This window comes from Nannobrachium achirus (assembly GCF_963921795.1).
Source record: "Nannobrachium achirus genome assembly, chromosome: 10".
NCBI lineage: Eukaryota > Metazoa > Chordata > Actinopteri > Myctophiformes > Myctophidae > Nannobrachium > Nannobrachium achirus.
This window is the reverse complement of record NC_137819.1, coordinates 62,798,051-62,809,939: the sequence shown is the minus strand read 5'-3', so window position 1 is coordinate 62,809,939 and position 11,889 is coordinate 62,798,051. Positions and strand designations below refer to the sequence as shown.

The following is an 11,889-nucleotide window of genomic DNA, read 5'->3' as shown; positions in this document are numbered from 1 at the left end:
AGTTTAGCTGCACTTGAACAACCGCTCCAGGCTGCCATATCCAGCTCAAGAAACCGTCGAAACAGGGGAAAAAATAAAATGTACTTCTTAAAATAAATGTATCATGCCTGTTGCTAAGGTATGGCAACATGACTGGTGTCTTGCACACGCGCAAAGGCGCGCGTGCAAGACACGAGTCATGTTGCCATACCTTAGCTTTTTCTAAACTGACGCCACTGCTGGACTCTTCCTCAACCGAGTCCACTCCAGTCTAGAAGAGCCAAGACAATGCAATGAAATCATTGTATATCCATATTATGAGGAGCCCATTCACATTAACATTATATGACAGCTGTCGGGTGCTTTTCATTGTGTGTAAATGGTTTAGTAAGAAATCCCAGAGTCCAGAAAATGAATGATAAAGTGCAAATACAGGTACTGTAATAGCGGGAACTATAATCGTTTTGCAATGAAATAATCGATGGTATGGAAACTAAGTATTTTGCCTTGTATTTAGCGATTTTAAAAGAGAAAAAAAAGAGGGGTCTAATTCATCCATGGAATGGAATTAGTAAAATTCCATTCCATGGATGAATTACACCCCTCTTTTATATAGCTAAGAATATAGCTACTCTTGGTCTATGGATAAATGTGTGTAATCTCTGTGTTCACGTCAAGGTGCAGGTTTGTCCATGTGTTGAAATATAATGTCCATGTTGCTAGAGAATCACAGTGTTTAGCCTACTTATTTATATCCATAATAGATTTTCCCTTGAAAACTGCACTATTGACACGTTTCACACGTATTTAATTTATTTGCTAGTTACTATATCGATTTTAAATCATTGAATCGAATCGTATCATATCGCCATGAATGAACCAATATCGTCCATGTATTGTATAGTCAACCATGTATAGTGATGCGTATTGTAAATGTATCATTACACCCATACTCCTTAGCCTTGTATCTTATGCACATATATAACCTTAGAACAAGACTATCATAAATGTATGTTATCAAGTTTGACTTTTGCTTTTGTATCTATGAAAGCAAAAATGTCAGACTCGATAAAATACATCTATGATAGTTTTGATGCAAAGCTAATTTGCATATACTACACGGCTTACATTACAGTGGACAATACACACACAGAATGTAGAGAGAGCCATCTTCACCTAGTCACTCTTTGATGATTATGAAGATGTTGACATTTACATTGTACTGCTTCCACCTAGTGGTGTGAATTGGTAGTATCTTTCCTGGAGAAAACTTCCCATAAAGTTTGAGTAAGGGTTAGTCCCACAAGGGCAATTCAGTTTCAGCTCTACCCAGCTGCTGGCTGCTCAGGTGGTCACAGTAATGCGTAGGGACACTTTGGACCTGTGACTTTCTGATTACAGCCTCTCTACCCACTGAGCTATGCTTATATGATCATGTCTAGTTTCAACATCATGCAGACCAAACTTCCAATGAAGTTTTGTCATCCTGATTTCAACTGGCTGTGATTGATGCCAAGTTAACTCACACTCAGGGCTGTATTTACCATTGGGCCGGTGGGGCAGTTGCCAGGGGCCCTTGGCTCTCAGGGGCCCTTGGAGGAACTGGGCTGGGTGGTCATTGACAATTAATACAAATTAAATGTATACGTTAATTAAAAATCAAATATGTGGGCCCCTCCTCTGTTGTCGACAGGTGCTTTCTTGGCCCACAGATGATCATCGTGGCTTAAAATCCGAGCTGCGTAGGTTGCAAGGAGGTTGCAATGATGTCATGCTTAACAGCCCCATACTCAGAGTTTAAAGGTTATGAATGAATCAAAGTAGATCTTAACTGACAACTCAATGAAAACCAAATAAACTTAAAACAAATTAAATGATTTCTGATAAAACAACCTGACCTAAACAAAAGATAATTTAATGGATAAACAGTATGTGATTTAACCTGTTATGTGTGTAGTGCACAGCTTGTGTGTAGTATGTAGTGTTGAAAATAATATAAACTAAATTAATAAAGTGTCCACTATGTTTCATCAACTTTGTGTGGCATTTGGTGTCGCCATCACAGACGTGTGCACGTTTTTGCCAAAGAACCTAAGCACAACGGTGGGGGCTCAGGGGGCTGCAAGGGAAAGGGTTGCTTGTTTTTTCGGTGATGCCGACGGAGGCGCGCCGTCTCAGGCGACCATGAGCCACGTGAGACATAAACCGCCGAGCGTTGCGACGGTCGCATGAGCCGACTCAGTGCCGTTACCGAGTTATGTGCTGTTATGGGCAGAATAGTAAATCTTCGTCCCCACGACTTTCTGCACCTCCGCACGGTCCAAGTGAACACAGCGACGCGCTCCTTACCTCCTTGCCCACCACCGTTGTGCCAGGTCGCATCACAGACACCCTTCCTAGCCTTTAAACATATTAAAGGACAACTCCTCCCTAAATCACTTCTAGACTCATTTTCCTACTTATATTGAACCCAAAAGACTGTCCATGGGGTCTATTAGGCAGAAATGCCCCTGTTGTCCAGTTTCCCCAGCAGAACCCAGCAGCTGTCATGTCAATCAAAGTGACTGTACTGGCCAATCACAGGGCATCTTTTCCGGGACTTGGCAAAACACATAAGAGAATAACATCTGTTTAGCAGAGTGTGAGGGCTTGTGGGGGACAACGATGACATGGATGTGTTTGTAATGACAACTAGTAACATTCATGAAAAATAAAAAGACTTTTGACCACAATAAATAGTGTAAAAGCGATAGGCTTATAGGCTCCACTCTAAGCTATGAAAGCTGCTGGGTTCTGCTGGGAAAACTGGACAACAGGGTCATTTCTGCCTAATAGACCCCATGGACAGTCTTTTGGGATCAATATAAGTAGGAAAATTAGCCTAGAAGTGATTTAGGGCGGAGTTGTCCTTTAACAACATGCTACAGTACATGTACAACGGTTACAGAATGTCTGTCTGAATTTGTCAGTTTTCCAGACACATTTTTATTTACTTATAATGAATAGTTTATTAACTATTAAGTAGTAACCTAGAAATAACAGGTACATTTCTTAATTAAAATATCAAGATCACATCTCATGACCATAATGTTTATTTATAAAATAACAAGACAATATTGTCCCATATCACTGGTGGTGACAAGGAAGGCTTGAAAACAAAGTAGCTTGAAAACAATAAAGTAGAGTAAAGAAAAACGGTCCCATCCTAATTTACAGTACACTTTAAGACCGAATAAGACATAATAAAGCCATAATAAGAAATAATGTGTTGGTAATTAGAACTAATATGTTTTTATTAGACAGAAACAAAGACAGAATAGCAGAAAGAGCAAATACATTCTCTGGCACCGGCACCTGCCGCGGAACTACCGCAGCAGGTACCGCCGCATGACCGGCAGTTCGAACGGCAGTCGCACTGCGATAGGCCTGGCAGTTCGACGTGCGGTGATGGCTGCCGCGGCAGTTACCAGCGATGCCGGTCCTACCTACAGTTCCATGCGGCAGCCGCCGGTCCTATCGCCGGGCGATGCAGCACGGTCGGCAGGTGCCGGAGGATTCTTATTATGGCTGTATTATGTCTTATTCTGTCTCAAAGTGTACTGTAAATTAGGATGGGACCAGAAAAACAAAATGTCTGTTTTCTGCAACTTGTAATCTTTTTCAAAAACACAAAACATCAGGAAAAAATAGACTCCACAAAAGGAGGGGGAAACCACATTAATATCTGTATTTAGTAGAGTAATCCTTAGGCGAGACGACGAGACCTCTTCCTTTTCTTGCACCTCGGTACACGGTTTCAACAATGTTTATCATCTCCTGTTTGTCCTCCATAGTCCAGTTTATCTTGTTGTTGTTGCCAGTACCAAGATCAATCATGATGTGCTTGTTCCTGAAAAACAACAACAAAACATTCAGCGATAGACCGTTAGTGATTTCATTTCATGTTTATATAGTTTCACACTCCATAGTAAAATGCGCCAGAACGGCTTGGAGTGTAACAGGGTTACCACACATTTTTACCAATTAATTTCCAAAACTTTTCCAGAATATTTAACCCGATTTCCAGGACTATATAACAATAATTCAGCTCAATAACGAGTCGCTTACTCCTATGCGCAATGCCCAAAGACAGGTAGTGTATGCCAGTGGTTCTCAACCTTTTCAGGCCATGACCCCCGAAATAATCATGTTTGAACTGGAGACCCCGGCACCCTGACAAGCACTAAGAGTAGCAGAATTTTGTATAACACGGTTTTATTGTGAAAATAGCCGATCTACATGCTCACAACGCCTCGAGTTGCGAGGCGTTGTGAGCATGTAGATCTGCTATTTTCACAATTTCTGCCTCTATATATTTGACAATTTGGCCACTGTTTAATTTGTCATTTCAGAGGTCTTAACAAAATCAATAACCAAAGACAATGAATAGCTATTTTTTTCCAGGACCTTCCGGGACCCTTGATAAATTCCAAAACTTTTCCAGTAATGGAAAAAATATTTTTCTAATTTCAAAATATTTCCAGGAATTTCATGACCATGGGAACCCTGTAAAATGCACCAGCTTGGAGCAATCGAGGACCGTCCTCCGCTGAGTCCGCTCCAATTCCGCTCCTGTTGGGGCCGCGAACCACATGCATGTACTGTGCCTCGCCGACAACGCAGAGACACACGCTTGCTGACTGAGAGCACAGAGCAGGGCAGACTTTGTGCTCTGAACACCCATCCACCCACCCAAAGCTTTTCTCAAGCATGAAGCAAAGATGGATTTCATTGCAAACCCCCCAAAGGATCCATAATGCAATTTCTGGGTTTGTGGGAGACCAGTTCAGCCCGTCTGCGACACAGTCACCAAGTCTAACATCATCCATGAAACTCTCCACCATACGTTGACAAAGATGAGCTTGTTCGTCAGGAAACAGCTCAAAGATTGGATTTTCCTAAACAGACCCCATCACCCGTCGAATTGAACCCGTTTAAAGAGAAAAAAGAAGAACTTAAACACAACTTGCGAATGTTACGTGTTGATGCAGTCACGCATCAACACATTTTTAATCGGTAAAATAGTGCAGTTTAACACATTTCCTTATGCGTTATTTAACCGATAATGTCTCCATTTGGCGATCCCTACTTTGCAATAATAAAGATGATGAAAGAGATTCAATGACAAAACTTTTTTTTTTTACTTTTGTGAAAGTTACATTTTGTCTGGTTATTTTCTGGTCACATACAAAAGCAACTGGCAGGAATTGACTGCTGCATTTAAATTACCATAAAGTGCTGGCCTCTACGAAGATAATCAAATTGGCCTGAACGCAAATCTGTGTCACTTTGAACCACTTAAACTATAAAAAAAATAGCAGATCTATAAGCTCATTTATTTGTGCTAGTCTTTGAATATTTTTGACCCGATTCTATAAATGTCTTCAAAATCAGTGTTTCTCAAACTTAATTTCATGTTTTCATGTTTTTTTTTCTTTTTTCATGAAGTAAAATGGAAAAGGAATACAGTCCATTATAATATTGTGCCATGATGTTTGGGAAGGAGGCTCTTTTTCAATAGTTAAAGCAATAAATAATTCTAGGCCTAAATGGGTTAATTTAGAACATTAATTCTGGGAAATGAGAAACATGAAAAACGGTACATTGGAGACTTATGTTTACACTTGGTAATACATTACCAATACATAGCGAGCTTGCAGATCTGCTATTCTCGGTCAATGTTCCCCCAGAATAGGAATGCTAAGGTTTAAGTGGTAATTCTCCAAGTAACACATTGAACGTGACATTTCAAATCAAAATCCAAGAAGAAAGAAGATCATGTACTACATTTAATTGACATTTAGACTTCTTTAACGGAGAAGTAAAAACTGTTTAGCACTTTACCTGAAAAAGAACATGACGGTGCAGGGGTCGTACAACTCGTACATCTTGTTGAAGTCGGGCACTTCTGTGATGTCCACCAAGTATATGACTGCAAAGTTCTTCACCTGGCAGAATGATTGGACAGTGAACTGAAGTCAGTATACGGTTCATGTGCTCAAAACAATTATTCACACGCTCCATGTGTTCAAGTGTGTGTAGGGCTTGACGTTTACTTTTTGAGGCACTTGTCCTTTGGACAAATACATTTCCCATTCACTTGTCCAGGTATAAGTCACTTAGCCATTTTCTAATGTCCTCCACAGTATCGTCAGTCCAGTCTGCATACAGCACAAAGCTGCTAGGTCACAGAAAAAGTGAAACCAAGAACCCAAATATTTTTTTAATTAACTTGTCCACAAAGATTTTAGTCTCCCGGACAACAGGACAAGTCTTAATGTCAGGCCTGGTGTGTGTGTGTGTGTGTGTGTGTGTGTGTGTGTGTGTGTGTGTGTGTCAGATAGGTAGAGTCAGTCAGTGAGTGGTTGGGAGGATGGATGGATGGATGGATGGATGGATGGATGGATGGATGGATGGGAGGATGGATGGATGGATGGATGGATGGATGGATTGATAGATGGATGGATGGATAGATAGATACTAGCTTATGCCAACCTTTTCAGCAATGCTGAAGAGAACTTCATCCATCTTCATGCAGGTCGGGTCCCAGTCATGACCAAAGCGGATGACCAGGACTCGGTCCTCCTCAGACAGAATGGCCTGGTCCACCTGCCAGCCGTTGTGGAGATGTGACAGCATGTACGACATGTTGATCTCCTGGTCCTGTCCGTTCACGCACTGAAACAAGCACTGTATTCACAGTCACACAAACAATCACACAACACATACCATCAACGTTACCACAGCCATCCATCTCCTCTCTACAAACAGACATACTGTAATGAAGAATTCATTCATTACAATTCAATTTCACTCAAGAGTGTGCAAAAATTGATTATATTTAGACAATGAACACCCATGGAGTTAAGTTACCAATAGGGACGGGACGATAATCGTTATTATCGTGATAAAAAACACTCACAATAATCGTATCGTGGAGATTTCAATTTAACGTGAAATTATCCTCCGTCATGCACTGGGATCAGTTCAGCTTTTATTTGCCAAGCTGCATAACTGGTACAACTTGAACCCTCTATAATTGGTAAAACGTGCCTGGAATACACATACTTGATACAGTCTTTTTTTCCCCACTCTCTACCAAATCTTTTGCCAAAAAATATCAGATCTACAAGCTCACAACGTGACGCATTGGGAGTTGTAAATCTGCATTTTTTTTATTTTGGCAAATGTTCCGCCCCAGGATAATGGATGTTGGGGATAGAGCATTTAGATTATCACGTTTATATCGTAAATCGCAGTATAGATACAAAAAGGTATCTTCCACATTTGTCATGTTTGTGACTACTGTGATTGCTGCTGCTATTATAAAATACTCCAAGCTTTCCGTACAGATGTAATCTGATTGATTTGATTTAATACTTTTTCAGAAGTCTGCTTAATTGACATTATGCAGTGGTGTAACTAAGTAAATGTACTTAAGTGCTTCCTATACTTCTACCATTCAGTACTTTTTCCACCACTGTTATTATGTTATGCTGATGTGGATACAGCTGAATGTTTCTTTCATCATTAGAATTGTTGTTGGACAGTACTTTGGACCTCACCAAATTCCACATGAGTTCTGTAGTAAACCTTGATTCTTTCTTAGCAGTAACCCCAATGGAAATCAGTGGTGTAAGGTAACTAAGTAAAATGTTGATTTTACCGTGGGTATTTTCAAACATTTTGTACTTTAACAGAGTATTTCCATACTGCAATATTGATACTTTTCCTCAAGTATAAAATGTGAGTAGACTACTTTTTCCACCACTGACTGATGGAAATAAGCCATAGGCTTTTGGGGGGTTATCCAACTTATCCCTTTAGCATCCTTTTGTATAAATATGTACCACTGTGCTGTTTTAGTTTTTTTGGCAAGTTGTCATAAAGTATTCAAACAATCAATCTGTGACACATAAACCTTGATTCTTAATTCTTAGCCGCAGCTTGTTAGCGTATCATTAGCATGCTAGCTAAGCTAAGAAGAACATTCTGGAAACGGCAAACTTGTAACGTACTACGTTTAGTAATATTAATGAAAACACTTACCTCGGATGAGTGACTGACTTTAGATAGTGGAAATGTGTAAGCTATTAATGATGGGAAAATGCTGTTAGTTCATTCGAAATGTACAAATAATGAACGCCGGCTAGCAGAACGTATGAGTCTCGTTGCTTGAGTTGTTGTTGTGGTGTGAGAGCCAGGAAGGAAGTTACGTAAACGACGTAACTCTTCTTTCTTACGTAGTATTGGTGACGTTGCTGCCACCAGCTGGACTGGCGTGCGGAGCAGTGGATTTAGCGTGTATCTATTCTGCATCTAGCTTAACCTCGCCTACCAGGCTTTACATCTAGCTTAAGGCAAGACCCCCCCCCCCCCCCAAGACCCCCATTTAGGCCTAGAATTATTGAATGCTTTAACTATTGAAAAATAGCAGATCTACAAGCTCACAGCGCGGCACCGAGTGCCGCGCTGCGAGCTTGTAGATCTGCTATTTTTTGAAAAAGTCATGAAAATGTGTGCAAATCTTTGAATGAATACATGTATTTTTAAACGAACGTTTGTAACTCAAATTTTGCTTCTGGGTGGTCCCTGGAACTAAATATTTTGAGATGGGGGGTCCGTGACCAAATAAATATCATTTTGGGGGTCCTTCACATGAAAAGGTTTGAGAACCACTGACATAGTATAGTCTCTCAAGAACAGACTTAAGCCTCTATCAGAGTCGGTACCGCGGTGGTAAGCTATCCACCGCGGTGTAGTCTTTTTGAGTCAAAAAGACTACACCGCACTACACTGCGGTGGATAGATTACCACCGCGGTACCGACTCTGATAGAGGCTTAACTGAGCTCCATTTGAGTGAAAAGGACCTTTTCTTTGACGATGGCTGGCCAGATTGCTGACATAGAAACATAGTTTTTTTTCCCCCAAAAACCTTAGAAGGATTCAAAAGACACTTATAGAATCGGGTCAAAATTCAAATTTTCATGATTTTTCAAAAATAGCAGATCTACAAGCTCACAGCGCGGCACTCGGTGCCGCGCTGTGAGCTTGTATATCTGCTATTTTTCAATAGTTAAAGCATTATGATACACAATAATGTGTAGGCCTACCCGTTCTGAATTTAACTCAAATCTTTGCTTCTGGGGTCCCTCCCTGGAACAAAATATTTTGAGATGGGGGTCCGCGGCCAGATACATATCATTTTGGGGGTCCTTGTCTTGACATGACAAAGTTTGAGAACCTTTCTACAAATGTCAACAGTTTTCTGAGAACGTATGTTGCTTGCTTGCTATATTAGGGTTCTCAAACGTCATCATGTCAGGGACCCCCAAAGTGATATGTATTTGGCCGCAGACCCCCATCTGAAAATAAATATATTTGTTCCAGGGACCCCCAGAAGCAAATATTTGAGTTAAAAATGTTCACTCTGAATTTGGGTCTTGCCTTAAGCTAGATGCAGAATAGATACACACATGGATTTAGCAGGGCACAAACTTTTTCAACTAGACCAGTGGCAGTGTTTCTCAATGTTTTACATTTCAAGGTCTCCCCTTAACTCTGACAGTGTACAAATGGAACCAAATGGACCCGCTAGGGTATACCCTGTCAGAGTTACAGACTTGTATGGGTCAAAGGAACCTAGAGACTAGAGAGTCCCTTCTTTGAGACCTAGACCCATTCATTTTACAACGTTCATGTGACAGGGCAAGCCAAGTTTTTATAGCACAGGTTTATATGAGTTAAAAAATGACCCCAATTGAAACAAACCAAAGGCTTTCTTGTGGTGTTTGTTTATCCTTTGACCTTGTACCAGTGAACTGTACTGTCCTGTAACCTTTTCCATATGCAAGCCTCTAATAAAGTCTTCAATCAATCAATCAATCAATCAATCAAACAAACAGCTCACACACCGAGACAATTATAAGTGCTCTACACAGGCTACCGCTAAGACATGAAAACATGTTCAAAGGCTTGAACCAATACAAAGAAAGAATAAATGTTTCCAGGACACTTAAAGGCCTTTGTGTGCAAATAGTCTATTAATAGACTTGGAGCAAGTCTATGAATGGTTTGCCTTTCCCAAGTTAAATCATTAATGCCTTGACTTTTCTTACAGAACAAAATCTTAAAGCCACATCCTTTTCTGGAGAAGATATTGTTGAAGCCCTGTATAGCATCTGTATTGAGGATCTTGGCCAGACTTGGCTCCAGGGCAGGACTGTGTTTATTTTTTACATTTCAAGGTCTCCCTTTAACTCTGACAGTGTACAAATGGAACCAAATGGACCCGCTAGGGTATATACCCTGTCAGAGTTACAGACTTGTATGGGTCCATTTAGACCCCCTAAAGGAACCTAAAGACTAGAGAGTCCCTTCTTTGAGACCTAGACCCATTCATTTTACAACGTTCATGTGACAGGACAAGGCAAGTTTTTATAGCACAGTTTTACATGAGTTAAAAAATGACCACGATTGAAACAAACCAAAGGCTTTCTTGTGGTGTTTGTTTATCCTTTGACCTTGTACCAGTGAACTGTACTGTCCTGTACCTTTTCCATATGCAAACCTCTAATAAAGTCTTCAATCAATCAATCAAACAAACAGCTCACACACCGAGACAATTACTCTGCTACCACTAAGATATGAAAACACGTTCAAAGGGTTGAACCAATACAAAGAAAGAATAAATGTTTCCAGGACACTTAAAGGCCTTTGTGTGCAAATAGTCTATTAATAGACTTGGAGCAAGTCTATGAATGGTTTGCCTTTCCCAAGTTAAATCATTAATGCCTTGACTTTTCTTACAGAACAAAATCTTAAAGCCACGTCCTTTTCTGGAGAAGATATTGTTGAAGCCCTGTATAGCATCTGTATTGAGGATCTTGCCCTGACTTGGCTTCAGACAGTTGTCTGACCTAGATGCAGTCCTGTATGCCTCTGTCATCCTTTCCCTCCATTTGTTCACAAAGTCTTTGTAGGTGACTTGCTGGCCTGCAGCTCGTGTGCCAAACGGGACGATCAACAACCTCAGCTGCCAGGTAAAAAGCTAATAGAATGGAGAAAAGTCTGTGGGGTCATTTATAGAAGTATATTTATAGCCTGGCATAGCCAGCCTATATATGCAGCTAACTAACTGCAGTATATACATCCCCACCTTGTTTTAACATGATTGTCAAGCTGAGCTAGGCTAGTAAATGTACATGTAGAACCTTGTAGAGATGTATTTCCCAGTCAGTTTTGTGCTTAAACCAGATGGACCCTCTCTACTCTGGGCATGTCATGTCAATAGGCGAACATTCGGCAAAAATAGCAGATCTACAATCTCACAACATGTCACGTTGTGAGCTTGTCGTCGGCTATTTTCGACATTGAAATTTGGTGTGTCGATGGAAAAAAGGAGGGGACAAAGTACAGACCCGTGGTAGACCTTGCTCAATGAAGTACGGTATATAGGGTTTAAGTGGTTATGGCCCAGTTGAATATTTTCAACTGTCCGTTATGGGTGATATTGATTAATAAAAGATCACTCACACCACCCAGCTCCAAGATACAAAAAAAAGGTGATGAAAAATATAATGACTGTGACAAGTATTACTAACTGTCACTTTTACTCTTCTCCGGACCAGGTGATGAAAGTCGACTCCTGAAAAGCTAAAGAGTTGCCTGGCGGTCCGGTCACCTATAGGCTCCTATGTAGCCTGACAGTGCATCGCAGGTTCGAGTCCCGCTCCCGATGGTGTTTACCACATGTCTCTCCCCCATCTAAATCTCCCTGTTTCCTGTCCTTCTCTACTAACATGAAGGCAGGAAAAGGGGACAAAAAAAGAGGGATTAGTTCTGATGCTGGCGCTTGAGTTGGTCTGTTT

At 40.7% G+C, this 11,889-nt stretch overlaps 1 protein-coding gene across 1 annotated transcript; it reads right to left on the bottom strand.

Moving 5' to 3' along the window:
• Window positions 1-3,071: 3,071 nt before the first annotated feature.
• On the bottom strand, window positions 3,072-8,211 carry txnl4a (thioredoxin-like 4A). The gene is made up of 4 exons (XM_080734960.1): window positions 8,068-8,211; window positions 6,514-6,708; window positions 5,863-5,966; window positions 3,072-3,868 (listed from the first exon to the last, which is right to left on the bottom strand). Exons 2-4 carry the CDS (start codon window positions 6,664-6,666, stop codon window positions 3,697-3,699), a joined length of 429 nt encoding a protein of 142 aa, XP_080591086.1. The 5' UTR covers window positions 6,667-6,708; window positions 8,068-8,211; the 3' UTR covers window positions 3,072-3,696.
• Window positions 8,212-11,889: the final 3,678 nt, after the last annotated feature.

Excerpts from the sequence above, each read along its gene's own strand:
- txnl4a (XM_080734960.1), bottom strand. The coding sequence starts at position 6,666 with ATGTCGTACATGCTGTCACATCTCCACAACGGCTGGCAGGTGGACCAG. Across the intron at positions 5,967-6,513 it reads TCTTCAGCATTGCTGAAAAG|GTGAAGAACTTTGCAGTCAT; the intron begins GTTGGCATAAGC and ends TCATTCTGCCAG. Across the intron at positions 3,869-5,862 it reads ACCGTCATGTTCTTTTTCAG|GAACAAGCACATCATGATTG; the intron begins GTAAAGTGCTAA and ends GTTGTTTTTCAG.